Genomic DNA, 23,458 nt, shown 5'->3' with positions numbered 1-23,458 from the left:
TATATATATATATATATATATATATATATATATATATATATATATATATATATATATATATATATATATATATAATTTTTTTTTTTTATTATTCTCTTCTATTTTTTTTTATGCTTTTCTTTTCTATTATTTTATATTTTATAATAGTCTTTTCAATTCAAATTCATTCTATACGAAATTCAAACTTCAGAAGCCATGTACCGAAATTCGAATTTCGTATGGAATGAATTTGAATTTGAATTGAAAAGACTATTATAAAATATAAAATAATAGAAAAGAAAAGCATAAAAAAATAGAAGAGAATAATTAAAAAAAAAAAAATATATATATATATATATATATATATATATATATATATATATATATATATATATATATATATATTCTATTGCTTTATTATTTTATATTCTATCTTATTTATTGTTTTTTTTTAGAAAAACGTTTTCTATTTTTTTCGAATTCGAGTATGTTTTCGAATTCGATTCGAATATGTTTTCGAATTCGATTCGAATATGTTTTCGAATTCGATTCGAATATGTTTTCGAATATGTTTTCGAATTCGATTCGAATATGTTTTCGAATTCGATTCGAATATGTTTTCGAATTCGTTCGTTTTTTTTTCGGATTCGTTTAAATTCTTTACTTTTGTAATTCGGAAATTCGGATGCATCCGAATTTCCGAATAATGAAAAATTCGTCCGAATTTCGATTCGGAACGAAACGAAATGCACATGCCTAACAGTGATAGTTACACCATAGAAACAGTGGTACATGAGCCTTTGTATGTAAGATCCTGACTCATTTCGACCCCAACGGGTCTTCTTCAGAGGATATAAATAGACTGTAAGAATGTTAACATGTATTAAAATTAAAAGGTGAAAAAGAAAAAACATTAAACAATATTTGTTATGTCTATATTTGCCAGTCGTATTATATTAAGCCATGGTAGCCTCTGTAGGGAAAAAAACTCCCCTTTACTTGGTCCCAACGTCTCCCCAAGGTTGGCCCAGTCAGTAAGGGGGTCGCTTATGCGTGCCTTACGAGGAGTTGTACACAAAGTGGTCCCCAAAATTCGGGGAGGGCAGCAGAGGAGGAGGGTATGAACAGCACCTATGGTAAAGTATCATATGTAATAAGTGGACATCTCGGAAAAAATGATTGGGAAGTGTATATATGTATTTATATACATTATTGTATCTACGCTTTTATGCTATATAGGTTGATATAAAAATATTGTTACATTAATATTGCATATGGACGGTCTATTTAATAGCACCGATAGGAAGAAAAGAAAAAAGGAGGGAAACCGAGTGAGAAAATTAAAGGTGAGGACGGGGTAGGGAAAGGGGGGAAGAAAAAAAATAACAAAAACAAAAGTGGGTGGGGGAGGGAGAGGGAAGGAAAGGAGGATGGGGGGGGGGGGCTGAGGATGTGATGGTGATGGGGGAAGAAAGAGGGGAAAGGGGAAGAGACAGAAAAAGAAGAAGAATGAAACCATAGACCAATTCCAGTTGCAAATTAAGTGAAAAAACTGACAAATTGTGGTGAAGGTAAGTGTAGGTGAATAATTAAAGGTATAATATTTATTTTAAGGAATAATTTGTTCCTTTCCCTACCCCGTCCTCACCTTTTATTTTCTCACTCGGTTTCCCTCCTTTTTTCTTTTCTTCCTATCGGTTCTATTGTCTATTGGTTCTATTTTCACTTGTGTTTTGTCACTTTTTAAGGTTCACGTGTTTAGATTTTTCACGTGTTTATCCACATGTTTTTCATTATTACCATTTCTTAAACATTTTTCGGAATATGTAGCTGCTTCACACAGCTTTTATCAGCGCTACATTCACATTCACCCTGAGTTTACAAATTTTAGTCACATTTATATGTAGCTGCTTTAGTTCTTATAATTTTTTTCCAAAATAGCGCAGTTTTACCTTTTTTCCACATCACTGTATTTACACTTATATGCTATATAGGTTGATATAAAAATATTGTTACATTAATATTGCATATGGATGGTCTATGTAATAGAACCGATAGGAAGAAAAGAAAAAAGGAGGGAAACCGAGCGAGAAAATTAAAGGTGAGGACGGGGTAGGGAAAGGGGGGGGGGGGGGACAAAAAACAAAAGGGGTCGGGGAGGTATTCACCTACACTTACCTTCACCACAATTTGTCGTTTTTTTCACTTAATTTGCAACTGGAATTGGTCTATGGTTTCATTCTTCTTTTTCTGTCTCTTCCCCTTTCCCGTCTTTCTTTCCCCTTCACCATCACATCCTCACCCCCCCCTTTCCTTCCCTCTCCCACCCCCTTTTGTTTTTTGTTTTTTTCTTACACCCCCCCCTCTTTCCCTACCCTGTCCTCACCTTTAATTTTCTCACTCGGTTTTCCTCCTTTTTTCTTTTCTTCCTATCGGTTCTATTACATAGCCCATCCATATGCAATATTAATGTAACAATATTTTTATATTAACCTATATAGCATATAAGCGTAGATAAAATAATGTATATAAATACATATAGAAATTTCCCAATCATTTTTTCCGAGATGTCCACTTATTACATATGATACTTTACCATAGGTGCTGTTCATACCCTCCTCCTCTGCTGCCCTCCCCAAATTTTGGGGACCACTTGGTGTATGACTCCTCGTAAGGCACGCATAAGCGACCCCCTTGCTGACTGGGCCAATCTTGGGGAGACCTTGGGACCAAGTAAAGGGGAGTTTTTTTTCCCTACAGAGGCTACCATGGCTTAATATAATACGACTGGTAAATATAATAACAAATATTGTTTAATGTTTCCTCTTTTTCACCTTTTAATTTTAATACATGTTAACATTCTTATAGTCTATTTATATCCTCTGAAGAAGACCCGTTGGGGTCAAAACGCGCCAGAATCTTACATACAAAGGCTCATGTACCACTGTTTCTATGGTGTAACTATCACCGTGTAATTTTATTGTATATTGTTATGTCATTGGCGCTGTTTTTATTGTTCATTACTTTTGTACTACAGCTCTTGTTTTGACTGTTTATGTCCAGAGCAACATATTTTTTGATACTTTGTGAAAATAAAAACTACTTACTACTCTATCAGTATACATTTTTTCAAACACTGTTGGCTGCTAAAAAAACCCCTATGGGGGACAATCCTCTTTTTTGACAATTTTATTGGGTGTGCAGCTATTTTTGTCTTTACTTCTATAAGTGTCTTTTTCTTTTTAATTAGGTCATCTCTGATTTGGACCAATTCCCTTGGACAGACGCTTCTTCCAGGACTGCTCCCCAGCCCAGAAGGCTGGCATCTGTTACCACCTTCCAGGTAACTGGTAGAAAGGATTTCCCTTTTTGAACATTCTTGGATATCAACCACTAATTGAGGCTCTGATGCACAATGGGGATAAATGCATTGGGAAGTCCAGAGCTTGGACCTTCTTGTTCCAAGTTGACAGCAGTCTTGAATGAAACTGCGCATAAGGAACGGCCTCGAAAGAAGCCATCTTTCCCAACAATTTCATGCAAAGTCGAATTGAAGGATTCTTCTTTATCTTGACCAACTGAATCAGTTCCTTTATGGAACTGATCCTTTCCTGGGCAACACCCTCTTCTGAGCTGTATCCATGATCAGCCCCAAGTACAGCAATCTCCTTAATGGTTTTAAGGAGGATTTCTCTAGGTTGAGAATCCAACCTAGGTATTCCAGGTAGCTGACTGCGGTGACCAAAGTTTGGTTTAAGCGGGCTACCGATTGATCTATCAAGAGTAGATTGTCTAAGTAGGCTAGTATCGTTATACCTTGAGCCCTTAGCTTGGCTAAAGGAGGAGCCAGGACCTTTGTATACACTCGAGGTGCCATAGCTAGACCGAAAGGCAGAGCTTCAAACAGGAAATGAAGATTTTTCACCTCGAAGCGTAGAAATTTCTGGTGAGCGGAGAAAAGCAGCACATGGAGATAAGCATCCTTGATGTCAATTGACGCCAGAAGTTCTCCCCCTTGTAGGATGGAGACTACTGATTGGATTGACTCCATGCGAAAAGAACGGATATTCAAAAAACGGTTTAGATCTTTGAAATCTAAAATGGGTCTGACATCCCTGTTTGGTTTTGGAACTGTGAAAAGGTTTGAATAAAACCCCAAACCTTGCTCTTCCAATGGGACCACCGATATTACTTTTGAGACAAGACATGATCCAAAGCCAGAAAGAGAGACTTCTTTTTCACTAGATCTCTGGGAACGTTTGATGTGAGAAAACGAGGAGTCGGGAACGCTCAGAACTCTAGTTTGTAACCTAGAGAAATTGAGGAAGCCACCCATCTGTTTTGACATTGTTCCTGCCATACCTCTGAAAACTGTAGAAGCCTCCCCCCCACTCGAGCGAGCGGGGGCGCCCCTTCATAGGAAGGCTTTAGTATTCTGTTTTGCAGGTTCTTCCCCCCAGGTCCTTTTTTGGTCCTGGGACTGACCCTGAGGGTTACCTCTTGAACCTGACGGTGGAGGCCGTGGTGACTGCCTGGAGGCTGATGCCCCTGGTACTGGGGAAGAAGCATGTTTAAAAGAAAAATGCTTAAACTTCTTCTTAACCGGTAAAAGGAAACTTTTCCCATTAGAAAATCTTTGTTTCTTATACTTATCCAGATCGTCTCCAAACATCTGTTCACTATGAAAAGGGAAACTGGCCAAGAGCTTTTTGCATAGTGCTTCGGCTGACCGATTTTTCAACCATAGGATTCTACGCACATGTACCAGCCCTAGCATGAGCCGTGAGGCCTGGAGAATAAAATCTTTCATAGCGTCTACTGTAAAACACAACGCTTCTGATATTCCGGACAAATCCTGGGCCTGCTGATCAGGAAAAACTTTGAGTACCTCTATAAACTGGTCCTTTAAGGACTGAGATACTCTGATCACTGCCAGCGCAGGTTGAACGACTGAACCTGCGAGCGAAATATAGTTTTTAAAAAGGAACTCCAACTGCTTATGGGTTGGATCCTTTAGTATATGAGCATTGTCTACTGGACAAGTCAGGTTTTTATTTACAGAGGATATAGCAGCGTCAATTGCTGGAATTCCCAATTTCTTGTAAAACTTCCTCCATGGGATAAAGTATTGAAAACTTTTTCGGAGGAAAAAACTGTTTATCTGGGTGCTCCCACTCAGAATAAATTAGCTTCCTTAGCCATGAATGGATAGGAAAGGAATGAACAGATTGGGGAGGTTTTAGTGAACCCAAACCAGAAGTGGGCTCATCGACTGACTGCATTATTGGCAGTAAAAATGTGGAGCTGACCAATTCAGTGAGAGACTGTACCAACAATCTTTCCTGCGAACCTGACACTTCCGTATCAGGTTCTTCGGAAGAGGAGACTTCAGCCTCTTCCTGGTCCTTTGAAAGAAATTTGTCATCTCTCGCTCCTTGTTCCTCAGCAAGAGGGTCCTGAGCAATGGACGGGGACCTGCTGCGCTTAGTCCCACTCTGGGATGCAATTAAGGCATCAATTTTTTGCTCCAATCTTAAAATGGTTGAAGAAAAAAACCTCCTCAGTAATATACACAGGGGCTGTAGTGTTAAGAGCAGCTGCAACACTTGCCCCTCCTGATGGCACACTCTGAACACTGGCGAAAAAACGGAGGTACTCCCAGCAGTGGGAGGGGTTATATAAGGAGTGCACTTTTTGTCTTAGGGCGTGCCAGTGTCCATCACCTGAAGGTGGCCTATAACCCACATAGTAACTACTGTGGCTCTGTGTCCCGTGATGTACGATAAGAAATAAAATTTAAAACTGTATTGAGTTAATAAATAACAAATGTGTACATTTCAGATTGCACCTTCATGTGAAATGATGAAAACTGAAGATGTGCAAAACCGTACAAAATAAAATTTACTCTAAAAACCTGGAGGTTACCATTTTTCCCTTACAGCTTTCAGAAATTTTAAAAGACCCCTCAAACCATAGATTGTCTGAAAGCACAAGACCTATAAAATAAAAGATAAGTGCTAATGATTTTTTGGGCCCCACAATAATTGCAAAATTGTTCATCAAACCACTATTTTCACAAAGAATACATTAAAATCATTTTTAGTGCACACAAACACAACTTACAAAATTTCTGCTAAATTGCTACGACAAAATCGTTCACATGTGGCATACTAAAGTGCATGCCCTTGGAGGGCCATGTTTTTACGTGCATGGGGATGCACAGGTGTTCCATGCATCCCTATGCAGGCAGTCCCATTTATGTCAATTGGGATGCATGAGCTGCAAAGGCATAGACGATGCTCCCAATCTGACATCTGTGTGGGTGCATGACCCCAAACGCAGACAGTGTGAGCTCAGGGACATGCACCCGGACCTACATGGATGTCAAATTGGGAGCAACAGCTCTGTTCACGCAGTTACTACATCCCAAATGACATCTGGGCATCACTGTGCAGGTAGTCCATTGAATACCTGTGCATCCCTGTGCAGGTAAACATGGCCTTGCAGGGGTGTACGCTGTGTATGCCCTGTGTGAACAAGGCCTTAGGCCCACTTCACACGAGCAGACTGATGGGGTCCGCCTGTCTTTTTCAGGCGGACCGGATCAGACAACCCACTGTTCTCTATGGAGAGGCAGATGTAAATGGACATGTGTCTGTTTACATCAGCCTGCATCTGATCCGATCTGGTCTGCCAAAAACAGACGTATGAGGATCCATTCCTCAACCTGTCTAGCAGATCAGATCAAAGAACAGTCAGATTGAATGGGACAAGGGGTCTGTTTCCATCTGACTGCCCCATAGAAAAGAGTGGGGTATGTCCGTGTCTGCTCTGCATCAGCAGAGTGAACAAGGACCTATCACCTGCCTGCTCAGCGGGCATCACCAGACAGATCCCCTGCTGAGCAGGCGGATCTGCTTGATGGAGTCTGCTCCATGTGAAAGGGGCCTTACAATGAAGACAGTCCCTTTCTCTGCAGCCTAAGCTGCATATTACCATCAATGAATAAGGTGTCAGCTTGCTGGAGCCGAGTGCTGGGCAGCAGCTGCAGCCGGCGGGATGGGAGGAGTTATTGCCGCCCAGCAGCAGAGGATCTGTGAGGTGGGGGTCATTGTGGGGGGGGGGGGGTCAGAGTGATGGGGGGTATAGTGTGATCCCCTCTAAGCTCCTGCAGCACCTGAAGTTGGTGAGAGTGGCAGAGAAGGGAACCCAGCGGCTTGAGAGTAGCTGCAGGGGATTGGGTTTGCAGGGGGACAGGGGGGGGTGGTCGGATCAGTGTGGGGGAGGAAGGGGGATGTAGGAGATAAAAAGAAGGGGGGAGCAATAGGAGTGGTGGGAGGTGGAGAGGCTGAAGACAGGGAAGTAGCTGCATGGGGGGGTTCAAATTTGAGCTCTAGGATTGTTCCAGCAGAGTATGCTGAACAATTCTGCTATATAGTAGGAGAAATTAGGTCCGTACGGCAGCTGGAAGCAGTGCTGTAGGTCCATAAGGCGTACAGACCTGGCAGCGAATGGGTTAAAGAGTATTCCCCAAAAATAAGGTATATAAAATACATTCATGCTAAAAGGACATCTGGCTCTCGGACGGAGCTCTAATACTACTTCAACAAGTTGCAGTGGTAATACTTTAAAATGTATAGAGTCAGATACTCACCAAAGACAAGTATGAAAAGGGTGTTCAGTGACACAACCCAGAAGACATGTTCCTATTCAGGATATGAACACAAGAATTATTGTCAAGATACATTGAAGAGTTACCAAAAAAAAAAAAACATTTGTTACACAAAGTGACACATAACTGACGTTACAGTTCTGGCTTTATGTTCAGGGTGGTTGTCCTGCTGGAAGGTGAACATCAGCCCCAGTCTCAAGTCTTTTGCAGACACTAATAGGTTTTCTTCTACAGTAAGATTACCCTGCATCCATCTTCCTATCAATTCTGACCAGCTTCCCTGTCCCTGCTGAAAAGCATCCCCACATCATGATGCTGCCACCATAATGTTTTACGGTGGGGATGGTGTGTTCAGGGTGATGTGCAGTGTTAGTTTTCTGCCACACATAGTGTTTTGTGCTGCTGCTTCTGTGATTAATGCTCTCCTTGCCTGGCTGGTCAGTGTGGACAGCCATTTCCACACTGGCACTACTACAGTTTGCAGTAGTGCCATACGCTTTCCATTTTCAGATGATGGATTTAACAGTGCTCCATGACATGTTCAAAGCTTGGGATATATTTTTTTTTTTAACCCATTCCTGCTTTAAACGTCTCCACACATTTATCCCTGACCTGCCTGGTGTTTTCTTTGGCCTTCATGGGGAGGTTTGTTCACTAAGGTTCTGAAACAAACCTCTGAGGGCTTCACAGAAGAGCTGTAGTTATACAGAGATTAAATTACACACAGGTGGACTCCATTTATTAATTAGGTGACTTCTGAAGGCAATTAGTGCCACTAGATTTTAGCTAGGGGTATCAGAGTAAATGGGGCTAAATACAAATGCACATTCAACTTTTCAGATATTTGTAAAACATTTGTAAAACCATTTATCATTTCCCTTTCACTTCACAACCATGTGCCACCTTGTGTTGGTCTATCACATAAAAACCTAATAAAATAAATTTACATTTGTTATTGTAACATAAAGGTGGAAAATTTCAAGGGATATCAATACTTTTTCAAGGCACTGTATAAAAGAATTACGTTTGTTTTGGTAATCCCCCAAAATGTTTTTCTTTGTTTTTTTTTATTTTTTTTTATTTCCAGGTGTGTAATTATCATAAAACCTATTTTTGTAATGACTTGAACAGAACAGGCAGAACTTGAAGGCAAAGGTAGGTCAAGTATGCAGCTAGAAGAGAAACTGGAGTGGGAATCACTAGCATGGCAAGGTTAACTAGGAGCAGGGTGAACCAAGCACAAACATTTTTGCTATGAACTTCAAGAACAAACAGTGTTCTCTCTCTATATGTACACACATGTAAAAAATATACAGTTGTGCTCATAAGTTTACATACCCTGACAGAATTTATGATTTCTTGACCATTTTTCGGAGAATATGAAAACACAAAAACATGTATTTCACTCATGGCTAGTGTTTGGCTGAAGCCATTTACTATCAATCAACTGTGTTTACTCTTTTTAAATCATAATGACAACAGAAACTACCCAAAGGACCCTGATCAAACGTTTACATACCCTTGTGATATTGGCCTGATAACATGCACACAAAGGGGATTGAATGGCTATTAAAGGTAACCATCCTCACCTGTGATCTGTTTGCTTGTAATTAGTGCATGTGTATAAAAGGTCAATGCTTTTCTGGACACCTGACAGACCCTTGCATCTTTCATCCAGTGCGGCACTGATGTTTCTGGATTCTGAGTCATGGGGACTAGGGATGAGCTTCGAGTTCGAGTCGAACTCATGTTCGACTCGAACATTGGCTGTTCGCAAGTTCGCTGAACAGCGAACAATTTGGGGTGTTCGTGGCAAATTCGAATGTCGCGGAACACCCTTTTAAAAGTCTATATGGGAGAAATCAAAAGTGCTAATTTTAAAGGCTTATATGCAAGTTATTGTCATAAAAAGTGTTTGAGGACCTGGGTCCTGCCCCAGGGGACATGGATCAATGCAAAAAAAAAGTTTTAAAAATGTCAGTTTTTTCAGGAGCAGTGATTTTAATAATGCTTAAAGTCAAACAATAAAAGTGTAATATCCCTTTAAATTTCGTAGCTGAGGGGTGTCTATAGTATGCCTGTAAAGGGGCGCATGTTTTCCGTGTTTAGAACAGTCTGACAGCAAAATGACATTTCAAAGGAAAAAAGTCATTTAAAACTACTCGCGGCTATTGCATTGCCGGTCCAACAATACACATAGAAGTTCATTGATAAAAACGGCATGGGAATTCCCCACAGGGGAACCCCGAACCAAAATTTACAAAAAAAAAATGACGTGGGGGTCCTTTAAGGGGAACCCCGTGCCAAAATTAAAAAAAAAACGGCGTGGGGTCCCCCCAAAAATCCATACCTGACCCATATCTGAGCACGCAACCTGGCAGGCCGCAGGAAAAGAGGGGGGACGAGAGAGCGCCCCCCCTCCTGAACCGTACCAGGCCACATGCCCTCAACATTGGGAGGGTGCTTTGGGGTAGCCCCCCAAAACACCTTGTCCCCATGTTGATGAGGACAAGGGCCTCATCCCCACAACCCTGGCCGGTGGTTGTGGGGGTCTGCGGGCGGGGGGCTTATCGGGAATCTGGAAGCCCCCTTTAACAAGGGGACCCCCAGATCCCGCCCCCCCCGTGTGAAATGGTAAGGGGGTACAAAAGTACCCCTACCATTTCACTAAAAAACTGTCAAATGTTAAAAATGACAAGAGACAGTTTTTGACAATTCCTTTATTTAAATGCTTCTTCTTTCTTCTATCTTCCTTCATCTTCTTCTTCTGGTTCTTCTGGCTCTTCTGGTTCTTCTGGTTCTTCCTCCGGCGTTCTCGTCCAGCATCTCCTCCGCGGCGTCTTCTATCTTCTTCTCCTCGGGCCGCTCCGCACCCATGGCATGGGGGGAGGCTCCCACTCTTATCTTCATCTTCTTCTTCATCTTCTTCTCTTCTTCATTTTCTTCTCCGGGCCGCTCCGCATGATGGAAATGAAAATTATCAACCTACAGAGGGCTGAATTCACAGACACCCCAAAAATCGAAGTTAAAATATGATGCAGCAGGCTAGTCTATTTTGCTGAAATTTCACTGCAGCAACTCAAAATGGTACTTCATAGTTTTTTATGGCCCCCACGTGCTTGTATGCATGCCTGACGTCGGGGCATGCTCCTAATGGGATGACAGATCATGTCCTGAGGTATTTCCCCCCAGATCTGGACCAGGGCATCACTGAGCTTCTGAACAGACTGAGGTGCAACCTGGTGGCGTCAGATGGACCGAAACATAATGTCCCAGAGGTGTTCTATTGGATTTAGGTCAGTCGCATGTGGGAGGGCCATTCAATGGTATCAATTCCTTCATCCTCCAGGAACTGGCTGCATACTCTCGCCACATGAGGCCAGGCATTGTGCACCAGGAGGAACCCACTGCACCAGCGTAGGGTCTGACAAAGGGACAATGCCTAATGGCAGTCAGGTTGCCATTGTCTAGCCTGTGGAGGTCTGTGCGTCCCTCCATGGTATGCCTCCCCAGACCACCACTGACCCACCACCAAACCGGTCAAGCTGAGCAATGTTACAGGCCGCATAACATTCTCCACGGCTTCTCCAGACCCTTTCAAGTCTATCACGTGCTCAGGGTGAAACTGCTCTCATCTGTGAACAACACGGGGCGTCAGTGGCAGACCTGACAATTGTGTTCAATGGCAAATGTCAATTGAGCTCCACAGTGCCTGGTAGTGGGCACTGGGCCCACTAGAGGATGCCGGGCCCTCAGGCCACCCTCATGAAGTCGGTTTCTGATTATTTGGTCAGAGACATTCACACCAGTGGCCTGCTGGAGGTCATTTTGTAGAGCTCTGGCAGTGCTTACCCTGTTCCTCCTTGAACAAAGGAGTAGATACTGATCCTGCTGATGGGTTAAGGACCATCTATGGCCCTGCCCAGCTCTCCTAGTGTAACCACCTCTCTCCTGGAATCTCCTCCATGCTCTTGAGACTGGGAGATAACAGCAAACCTTCTGGCAATAGCACGTATTGATGTGCCATCCTGGAGGAGTTGGACTGCCTGTGCAACCTCTATAGGGTCCAGGTATCACCTCATACTACCAGTAGTGACACTGCCCCTAGCCAAGTGCAAAACTAGTGAAAAACAGTCAGAAAAGATGAGTAGGGGAAAAAAAGGTCTGTGGCCTCCACCTGTAAAACCATTTTCTGTTTTCGAGGTCATCTCATTGTTGCCCATCTAGTGCACCTGTTAATTTCATTAACACCAAAAGCAGCTGAAACTAATTAACAACCCCCTCTGCTACTTAACGCGGAGTTCCACCCACTTGGTCTTAAACTAAAGACCACCCCTCCACCCCTTGTTTTTGGATTTTCTTTTTCTTACCTACCTTTTAAGAAAGAATAAATTTACTTCCGCCCTAGCCCAGCCGCGGCGCAGTACGTCTCGTCCTCTTCTGCGGCGACCCCTCCTCCTTCTCCCCTGCTGCATTATGGGACCTGTGTGTCCCCCAGAAGACAAGCTGACCATTCACAAAGCACCGTGCGACTCTCGCAGGCGCAGTAGGAAACCGGCTGTGAAGCCTGAAGGCACCACTGCCGGTTTCCCTTAGTTGGAATGGCAGCGCCTGCACCTGAGCCGGTGGACAAATCGGCCATGGGGGATCGACACTGCGGGCTCCCTGGACAGGTAAGTGTCCTCATTAAAAGTCAGCAGCTACAGTACCTGTAGTTGCTGACTTTTTAAAAAAATTATTTTGCGGCTGGAACTCCGCTTTAACTAACCAGATCAATACCCCAAGTTAATACCCCGAGTTAAATTGACCTGATGCTATACTCTGATTACATTTTAAGCAGTATACATCTTCGAAAAAAAAATATATCGTTTTTCACACACTTAAATGATTCAGACTATCAGAGAAATTGTATTATGAAATGAAGATAACACACAAAATGCAGTTTTTAAATGATGATCTTTTTTATTAAGGGAAGAAATGATCAGAGACTGGGGACATGGTACAGGAGATGGTCAGAGACTGCAGACACATTACAGGCGATGGTCAGACACTGGGAACATGGTACAGGAGATGGTCAGAGACTGCAGACGTGGTACAGGAGATCAATGCAGCCTCACCAGTGTCCATCAAATGCAGCTTCACAAGTGCCTGTCAGATGCAGCCTACCAGTCAGTTGTAGCATCCTGCCTGTGCCCGTCATGCAGCCTCCCCAGTGCCTGTGTCCATATGTAGCAGCCCGCCAGTGCCTATGCCATGCAGCCTCACCAATGCCCATGCACATCAGATGCAGCAGCCCGCCAGTGCCCATGGCATGCAGCCCACCAGTGCCTATCATGTACAGCCTGCCAGTGCCCATGTTATGCAGCCTGCCAGTGCCCATCATGTACAACCTGCCGGTGCCCATGTTCTGCAGCCTGCCAGTGTCCATCATGTACAGCCTCCCCGGTGCCTGGTAATGCGATGTCACACTGTGTCAGATCTGAATCGCCGTGCAGCCAGTTTCATCCCGGTACGTCCCAGAGTCTCCTCTCTCTCCTCCTCCTCCTCCCACTTCTGTCCTACACAGCCTCCCCAGTGCCTGGTAATGAATGTCACGCTCACACGCTGTGTGTCAGAGCTGGATCTGAATCGCCGTGCAGCCGATGTCCCGCCTCCTATGATACACGGCACAAAGATTCCTAACATTAGATCAGAGTCCCGTCTATCACAAGAGGCAGTCTAGGAGGCGGGACATCGTTACATTGGCTGCACGGAGATTCAAATCCAGCTCTGACACACAGCGTGACATTCATTACCAAGCACTGGGGAGGTGGTGTAGGACAGGAGTGAGAAGGAGGAGGAGGAGGGAGGGAAGACTCTGAGGGGCGCGCGGGATGAAACATGTGCGGCACCCGGCGGGATGGCCCCGCCCCTTTTTTCAGCACCATTATCAGCAACATTTCTCTTTCGGCATATGTTTCGGCGGACGAAATTTCGGTGCATCCCTAACAGTAAGAGCCATTATCCACAAAGAAAGAAAACATGAGCATGACGACTCATCCATGAGGTCTTACAAGAACCCAAAACAGCTAAAGAACTGCAGGCCACCTTGCCTTAGTTAAGGTCAGCGTTTATGATTCAACAATATGAAAAACTGGGCAAAAATTGCATCCATGGGAGAGTTTCAAGGCAAAAACCATTACTGATCAAAAAGATAAAGGCTTGACACATATCTGAAAAAAAAAAAAAAAACATCTCGATTATCCCCACAATTTTTGGGCAAATATTCTGTGGACTGATGAGACAAAAGATCAACTTTCTGGAAAGTGTACATCCCGTTAAATCTAGCGCAAAACTAACAGCATTTCATAAAAAAAATTATACCAACAGTCAAACCTGGTGGTGTTAGTGTGATGGTCTGGGGCTGCTTTGCAGCATCAGTACCTAGACGACTTGCCATATTTGATGGAACCATGAATTCTGCGCTCTACCAGAAAATCCTGAAGAATGTCTGGCCATCAGTTTGTGACCTCAAGCTCACTTAGGTTATGCAGCAGGACAAAGATCCGAAACATACCAGCAAGTCCACCTCTGAATGGCTCATAAAAAACAAAAAAAAACAAATATAGGATTTTTATAACAGCTTACCTGTAAAATCCTTTTCTTTTGAGGTACATCACGGGACACAGAGCCTCAGTGATTACTGATAGGTTATAGGGTATCACTAGGTGATTGGACACTGGTCACACCCTAGACAGGAAGTTCAACCCCCTATATAACCCCTCCCCTTACTGGGGATACCTCAGTTTTGTAGCAAAACAATATAAGTGTATTAGAAGAGGGGCGGGACCTCTGTGTCCCGTGATGTACCTCAAAAGAAAAGGATTTTACAGGTAAGCCGTTATAAAAATCCTATTTTCTTTCTCGTACATCACGGGACACAGAGCCTCAGTAATTACTGATGGGATGTCCCAGAGCAATGCTATTTGAGGGGAGGGGAACCACAACAAAGTAGGGTGTAATCAGACCTGAGGACCTCGTACCGCTGCCTGCAGCACACTACGCCCAAAGGCGATAACCTCATGCCTTCCCACATCCACCTGATAAAATCTGGTGAATGTATGGACTGAAGACCAGGTTTCGGCTGTGCAGATTTGAGCCATAGAGGCCTGGTGATGCACTGCCCAAGAAGCACTAATAGCCCTTGTGGAGTGTGCCTTGATTTGAAAAGGTGGAATTTTCTGTTTCAAACAGTAAGCTTAAATAATCATTTGTCTAATCTATTTTGAAATGGTAGACTTTGACGCTGCCTGTCCTCTATTGGGACCTTGTGGCAGTATGAACAAAACATCCGTTTTGCGAATTTGAGCAGTTGCTTCCAGATAGGCCTTGACTGCTCTTACTACATCCAAAGAATGTAGTGACCTTTCTTCCGTAGAACAGGGATCTGGAAAAAAGGAAGGTAGAACAATATCTTGGTTTAGATGAAAATCTGAAACCACTTTCGGTAGAAAGCTAGGATGAGGGTGCAATACCACTCTATCCTTGTGTATGATTAAATAAGGCTCTTTACAGGAAAGAGCTGCTAATTCTGATACTCTTCTAGTAGAAGAAATGGCTACCAGAAAAATTAACTTTCTTGTCAACAAGACCAAGGGAATTTGACGTATTGGTTCAAAAGGCTGTCTCTGTAAAACTGACAGAACCAAATTCAAGTCCCAGGGGTTTAGGGGCGCCCTAACCGGAGGATTAAGATGCGTTACCTCCTGTATAAAGCTTCGGACCAAAGAATGCGAAGCAAGCGGCCGTTGAAATAATACTGACAAGGCCGAGACCTGGCCCTTGATGGTACTCAAGGCCAGCATAATTTCTAATCCCATTTGTAGAAAGTCAAGAATTCTACTTATGACATATTTTCTGGGATGCCAACCCCTGGATACACACCAGGAGACCTAAGCTTTCCAGACTCTATGATAAATCATTCTGGAAGCTGGCTTCCTTGCATTGATCAAGGTACAAATCACAGGACCTGAAAGCCCACGACTCTTCAGAACGTGGGTTTCAATAGCCAGACCCTCAAATTTAGCGTTTGTAAGGCAGGATGGAACACTGGACCTTGGGATAGCCGGTCTGGACGGGACGGTAGAGTCCACGGGGGACCTACTGCCATCTTTACTATTTCTGCATACCAAGCTCTTCTGGGTCACGCTGGGCCACCAGAAGTACCGACTTCCTTTCCTGCCTGATTCTGCGAAGAAGTTGTGGCAGTAGCAGAATAGGAGGAAATGTATAAATCAGGGAGAATTGATGCCATGGAGTCACCAACGCATCTGTCCCGCATGCAAGAGGATCCCTTGTTCATGACACAAAGTTGTCAATCTTGTTGTTGAACCTGGATGCAAAGAGGTCTACATCCGGAACCCCCCATCTTTGGCATATGGCCAAGAAGACGTCAGGGTGAAGAGACCATTCCCCTGGGAATAACTGCCGGCGACTCAAGTAGTCTGCCTGCCAGTACTCTACTCCCAGAATGAAGATTGCCGGTATGCACGGCACATGTTTCTGCCCAGATTAAGATCTGGTTTACTTCTCCTTGGGCTGCAGGACTCCTGGTTGTAGTGATCGGGTATAATATATTAATATATACTGGGTGATATGATGTAGAGTGGGTATGATAAATAATATTTAGGTATTATTATAATGATGATGTAAGTACTCTTCCGCAGCAACCCAATTCTTCCAGAGAGATGCACTTTATTGACTTCCAACACAGAACAAAGTCCAAAGTCCACAGATGACAAAGAAATCCGACAGAGGAAATATAATTCAGAAACCCATCTCCTAGGTCTGTGTCTTCCCAGCCATACACAGACAAGCCTCCCCTATACACAGACAAGCCTCACTCATAACCTATAGACTGAATGCCGTGTTATATTCACCAGGCATTGAATGGCTGAGCAATTTGATTGGCCATTTCAATTTAGGACTTTGATAAGCTTTAGTCTATCAAACAGACAACAAACCCCAGCCGTGAACAGCCGTGAACCACCCCAATTTGCACTCCCACATATCAACATCAATAAGTTCCCTTTAGATATATGTAATTAGATTAGATTAAGAGATACCACCTGAATACCCTTTGAGATGTTCAAATAGACTTGCATAAGATTAACACATCAAAGAGTCTTCAGCTGTTAAAATTCAGTTGGACAAATCAACCATTCTGTCATTGTCATTCTGGCCTGGTCAACATTGACTGCATGTGTACATACACACAACAATGTCCCACATAAATCGGTGAACATATTACAACATATACCCCCACTTGGGTTGGTTCTAACTACTAGAACTGACCCATAAATCAAACAACAAAAAATATCATTTCGATTTAAGGTACTGGATGCTTTACAATGGCTCATATAAAATATGAAGTTGAAACTGGTTACATCTCTCTTCGCCAGACTCTAAAATATCCCCATGAAACAGTTATTAGATAATATAACTTTTAGACCATGACTGGAAAAGGATTTGGTAAACGTCAGTGGCCCATATAGCTGTTAGGCCTTATTATATCACATCAAGATCTTGAATATTGCGCAAAGACGAGCTGATGTCACAGTCAATCCTTCGGTCTGACTTCATCACCTCTCTCACCATCTCACTGAAAGTAAACTTGGTATGCTCTGGGAGCTCCAATCCACAAGTCCAGGATTCTCTCATCTCCAGGCTCAAGCTTTTCATTTTTAAAGATGCTTTTACGCAAACACTCTACTTTCTTCTTAATAGTAAGTAGAACTATCAATGTACCAGCACTCACTTTCAAGGTCAAAAGGTTTGGATATGGCAGTAATAACTATGCTTCAAACTATTGTCTTGCGCTTGACATTCATGAGTCCATCTTGCAAGCATTTTACAATTCACATCTGCTTCTTTCCATTTCCACCATTTGAACAAAGATGACCGGGTTGTGTACCTGTCAAGTACCAGAATTTGTTGATTGCCAGCCACAATTTGCTTTTGTAATTTGCTGTAGGCCGACCCCTCATTGCCTTCAATAGAGCAGTTACTTGGATCATTCAGTCCACAATTACATCTGAATGGTATACCAACATATACATATAGATATACCCCCACACAATGCTTCAGATAGAGTCATCAGTGTTTATCAGATCTTCTATCCAGACAAAGCGGCAGTGGAAATTCTTGCCAGTATCTTCACCATGAAAGGTAGAAAGGTCTTTTCCATCCATATATGTCATAGCCTTTAGCATATTATAAACAACTGAATCAACAAAGTTTCAAATCATGACTAGAGTGATGAATTTCACTCACCCCTCTTATAAATTTAGGAAAACCACCCAACATACTAAAATTTATTCTATGCCAAGCCATCGTGCAGCATCTCACCTTAGATGTCAAATATATTGATCAATACGCATTATGTAATATGTACAGATGTTATGAAAATTATTTTACGTTTAAATGCTTCTCTTTGGTTTTAAGATAATTCAAGAAATAAAACATAAAGAAAATAAAAAATGAAACGCAAAAAAGAGAGAAAAATTAAAAATTAGGGCGTTGAAGAAAAAAGAAAAAAAGGTCCATTGCTTGATGAATCTTGAGAGTCCATGAACTTTTAATAATTCCTTGTTGTCTATTCAGCATTCCTCCCATTATTCTCCCCCACTAGCCAGCAATTTCAGACTGTGCTTCTGCTATTCACATGCAAACCAGCATCTTCAGACGTCCCTGAAAGACAAAACTCTCCAACAAAACTAATTAGCAAGGTCTTTAAACGTAGTTTGAAGTTAAAACAAAACACTATTTACACGTTTACAGTTTGGAGCTAATTCACCCCCACTGCTAGAGAAATGTCATCTGCATTCAAAAACAGATCTGGAGAATGTACATCTTCTGCATTTATGACACCCTGTACCCCCTTCAACTGCTCTAATAATTTATCACGCTCCTCTCTCATCTTGTCATACTCAATTTTCAGGTGGTCATATCTCTGTTTTAACTGAGAAAACGGTATCCAAGTCTTGGACCTTTTCTTATTATTATTTTGGTCAGCTCTGTTTTTCATACTAATATCACTTATGTTTGACCCGGTTTGTCCTCTCTGGGTGTTATCATAGGATATAACCAAAGATATGTACAATCAGTGCAAACAAACAAAATCAATCTAATTGCAAGCTGAACACTAAAGGGTAAACACCAAGCCCAAATGACATAATATACAAAGCAATAAAAGTGCAGCGCAAAAACTTGAGAAAAAAGAGAGTCCTTTAAAGGGCATATATTTCTCTTCTGTAAACTTTCTTCTTGTTAAAAGACAACCCACATACTTCAGCATTACTGAGCAAATTGACTGCTTACCAGATGGAAAGTCAAAGTAGGCATAATTACCACCGATGCTGGGGATACTTGGATCAGCTGATCTGACAGTCTGAAATAATGTCCGGCAGCTTGTCCTCCAATGCGATAGGTGATACAGTCACTACAAGATGCGGTAAAGCAGGAAAAAAGGAAGGGACATCTAAGAGCGTTCCATATGGCTCAATATATTTTATTAACTTAAATGGATCGGAATACAGTCCATAAAAAAGGTAGCGCTATTTAAAAACATCCACGTGCGGAGATAAACCAGACTGTTCGCATCCGAACAGCTGTGAGATGACAGTGGGTGACGTGAGACTCCGCTCCCGTACGCGGCGTTACGTCCTATGGACTTCGTCAGCAGGGGTGGAGTCAGGCTGTCACCCGGGATCTTAAATACTCGCCGACTGTCAGCAAGAAGTGTATCTTAGAGCGGAAGCGGAAGCGCAATTCCAAATTTTCCTGAATGGAGACACTTGCTGGGAATGTAGCAGTAGATAAACTAACGCTAGATTACAAATAGATTGGTTACTAAAGGCATAAGTATACCGTTTAGCTATATAAATAGTAAAATATACTGGTCGAATTGGTTATCATACATTTATACCAAAGACATAGGTAAAACATTTGGCTATATATATAATAAACATACTGGTCGGAATAGTCACCCGCTGCCATCTCCTATACATTACAGCAACACTCAATGTACTATAACAACAATTGCATTAAGACAGCACACGGCGTTATTATAAAGTTACTTAAAAATTGCATATTACAAAACGTGCAATAAAACTAATAAATATAAATAACAAAAGGATTTAAAAACTACACTCATTTATCAGAAATAAAACAATTAAGGTCGAACTCAACGTTCAACCCTCTAGGGACTCCCACTTTTGTTAAATGAATCCATAGAGACTCTCGGCGACTCAATTGCCTAATAAAATTTCCGCCCCTCCAATGTCTCGAAACTTTTTCTATACCCCAGAAATGCAATTTCCTCGGGTCCCTGTTGTGGCATAATCTAAAATGTTTCGATACATAATGTGACTTTAAACCTTTTTTAATATTGTTAACGTGCTCCGCTATACGGACACCCATTGGTCGGGAAGTACGTCCTACATATTGCAGCCCACATTCGCACTGCAACATGTACACTACTCCCACCGTATCGCATGTAATTAAGTTCTTGATCTGATAGGTTCTATTGGTGGCGGTGGCATTAAATTCCTTTCTTTTCTTAACATTAAATTTGCATTGCCTACATGCTGGGCATTTACCACAAGCGTAGAATCCCGACATGAAGCCAAAGATTCTACTTTCTTTAATCACCGGAGGGTCAACCACACTTGGGGCAATGATATCTCTCAAGGTAGGTGGTTTCCGATATATACAAATCTGGGACGGTCAGGAAGGGTAGGACCTAAAACATTGTCCTTTTTCAGAATATTCCAATACTTAAGAATGATCTTTTCAACCTTCTTGTGTTGGATGTTATAGTCCAAAATTATTCTGTATTGAGGATTCTGTTGTTCTGTGTTCATAAGTTGACTCCTATCCGAGTTATTAACTAGGGAAGATCTATCCATACTACCCACTTTTTGGACTTCCTCTGCTATGAGAGACCTGGAATATCCCTTCTGTAGGAATTTTTGTGCCATATGGTTAGCTTGTGAAAAAGAATCATCATCCAGATAGCAGTTTCGCCTTAGGCGAATAAACTGCCCCCTGGGGATGTTAAGCAGCCATGAGCTGTGGTGGCAGCTATCAAGGGGTATATACCCATTCCTATCCGTGGGTTTACAGTAGTTCTTGGTCCTAAAACCCCCCTCGTGTTTAAAAATCTCAAGGTCAAAGAAGGCTATGCTGGAAGCATCAGCCTTCCATGCGAGACAGATATTCTTAGTATTTCCGTTAAGCCGAGACATAAATAGCTGGAGACTAACCATGTCCCCCTCCCAAATCAAGAAAATATCATCTATATATCTTTGGTAGCAGACCAGTTGTGCCGGTCTGCTACCAAAGACAAAATCCTCCTCCCAGAGAGCCATAAAAATATTCGCGATGCTCGGGGCGAAACGAGCGCCCATGGCAACTCCGAGTATTTGCAAAAAGAATTTACCGCCGTACCAGAAATAGTTCCTGGCAAGGCAAAACTCCAAAGCATTCAGCAGAAAGTCCTTTAATTTAGCTGGCAGGTCAGATTTATCAAGAGCCCATTGTACTGATCTAATAGCATCGGCATGACCAATTATCGTGTAAAGTGAGCTGACATCAGCCGTCACTAATAAACTATTATCTTTACACGGTATCTTCTCAACCACTTGTATGATATGTTTGGTATCCTTTAGAAACGCTGTGGTGTTAGACACCAAAGGTTTCAAAAAATAATCAATATACTGACCCAAACGTGCCGAAACAGAGTCAATGCCATTTACTATAGGCCTGCCTGGGGGTACTGAGGGATGTTTATGAATTTTAGGAAGGAAGTATATGATAGGTCTTCTACAAGCACTAGGGTTGAGGTAGGAAAAGTTTCGAGACATTGGAGGGGCGGAAATTTTATTAGGCAATTGAGTCGCCGAGAGTCTCTATGGATTCATTTAACAAAAGTGGGAGTCCCTAGAGGGTTGAACGTTGAGTTCGACCTTAATTGTTTTATTTCTGATAAATGAGTGTAGTTTTTAAATCCTTTTGCTATTTATATTTATTAGTTTTATTGCACGTTTTGTAATATGCAATTTTTAAGTAACTTTATAATAACGCCGTGTGCTGTCTTAATGCAATTGTTGTTATAGTACATTGAGTGTTGCTGTAATGTATAGGAGATGGCAGCGGGTGACTATTCCGACCAGTATGTTTATTATATATATAGCCAAATGTTTTACCTATGTCTTTGGTATAAATGTATGATAACCAATTCGACCAGTATATTTTACTATTTATATAGCTAAACGGTATACTTATGCCTTTAGTAACCAATCTATTTGTAATCTAGCGTTAGTTTATCTACTGCTACATTCCCAGCAAGTGTCTCCATTCAGGAAAATTTGGAATTGCGCTTCCGCTTCCGCTCTAAGATACACTTCTTGCTGACAGTTGGCGAGTATTTAAGATCCCGGGTGACAGCCTGACTCCACCCCTGCTGACGAAGTCCATAGGACGTAACGCCGCGTACGGGGGCGGAGTCTCACGTCACCCGCTGTCATCTCACAGCTGTTCGGATGCGAACAGTCTGGTTTATCTCCGCTCGTGGATGTTTTTAAATAGCGCTACCTTTTTTATGGACTGTATTCCGATCCATTTAAGTTAATAAAATATATTGAGCCATATGGAACGCTCTTAGATGTCCCTTCCTTTTTTCCTGCTTTACCGCATCTTGTAGTGACTGTATCACCTATTGCATTGGAGGACAAGCTGCCGGACATTATTTCAGACTGTCAGATCAGCTGATCCAAGTATCCCCAGCATCGGTGGTAATTATGCCTACTTTGACTTTCCATCTGGTAAGCAGTCAATTTGCTCAGTAATGCTGAAGTATGTGGGTTGTCTTTTAACAAGAAGAAAGTTTACAGAAGAGAAATATATGCCCTTTAAAGGACTCTCTTTTTTCTCAAGTTTTTGCGCTGCACTTTTATTGCTTTGTATGTTATGATAAGATGTTATCTTCTGATCTTTATGCTCAGTATTTGTCCTAAACAATGTGGCTAAATCAATTTTGACAGCCTGCTCATTTGACTTTCTCCATAAATGGTCTGCTCTCAACAATATGTCTTTTAAATCATGAGGATTTGGGGTAACTAATAAAATATTTTGTTTGATATCTTCATGCAACGCATCTAGAAACATACTTATATGTATCAAGCCCCCACTCTCAAATGCAAGATTATTACCGACCAATAATTCCATAATAGTTGCTATCCTGTGTGACAATTCATAGGGAGATTCATTTTGCATTTGTTGGATCTTCCCATGAATAGTAACATCAGAACGTACACCATACAAAAGACATAATAATTCCAGTAATATGTCCCTTGTCCTCAGAGGCTGAATACAGATTTGTTTAATTCTCATCCAAAGACCACTTCCTACAGAATGTTGCAAAACTCTTTCTAAGTCAGATGGGTTGAGATTGTACATATCTCTGACTTGCTGCACGTCACAAAACCATTTTAAAAATCTGTTTAAATCATGGTATGGAACCATTCCTATTTCTTTAAGAATTGCGTCTAATAATTTTGATTTCAAAGGCTTCATTACAAGCTGAACTTCACCTGTATTATTATTATTGTTATTAAATTGTGGTAGTCACAGTGGGGGCAGCTGGTAATGAATTATCAGATTTAATATGAGGTTCTGTTTGCTGCAGATTGCTGAATCCAAGATTTGATGTATATCTGCATTCCTGAGATCTCTTCTCTAATTCCATAATTCTTAATTTTAATCTCT

At 41.9% G+C, this 23,458-nt stretch overlaps 1 protein-coding gene across 4 annotated transcripts in view; it reads right to left on the bottom strand.

Annotated features, from left to right (window-relative positions):
- MARCHF6 (membrane associated ring-CH-type finger 6) overlaps nucleotides 1-23,458 on the bottom strand; it is a 1,314,422-nt gene that overhangs the window by 883,721 nt on the left and 407,243 nt on the right. For all 4 annotated transcript variants that reach the window (XR_012244456.1, XM_073630743.1, XM_073630744.1 and 1 more), the window contains one exon: nucleotides 7,634-7,685. Coding sequence is in view for 3 of the 4 variants with exons in the window: in XM_073630743.1 (XP_073486844.1) it covers nucleotides 7,634-7,685 (52 nt within the window). In the remaining variant the exon portion in view is untranslated. The remainder of the gene's footprint in view (nucleotides 1-7,633; nucleotides 7,686-23,458) is intronic.

Source organism: Aquarana catesbeiana, linkage group LG05 (assembly GCF_042186555.1).
Source record: "Aquarana catesbeiana isolate 2022-GZ linkage group LG05, ASM4218655v1, whole genome shotgun sequence".
Lineage (NCBI taxonomy): Eukaryota > Metazoa > Chordata > Amphibia > Anura > Ranidae > Aquarana > Aquarana catesbeiana.
The sequence above is the reverse complement of the archived record's forward strand: the minus strand, read 5'-3'. Positions and strand labels throughout refer to the sequence as shown.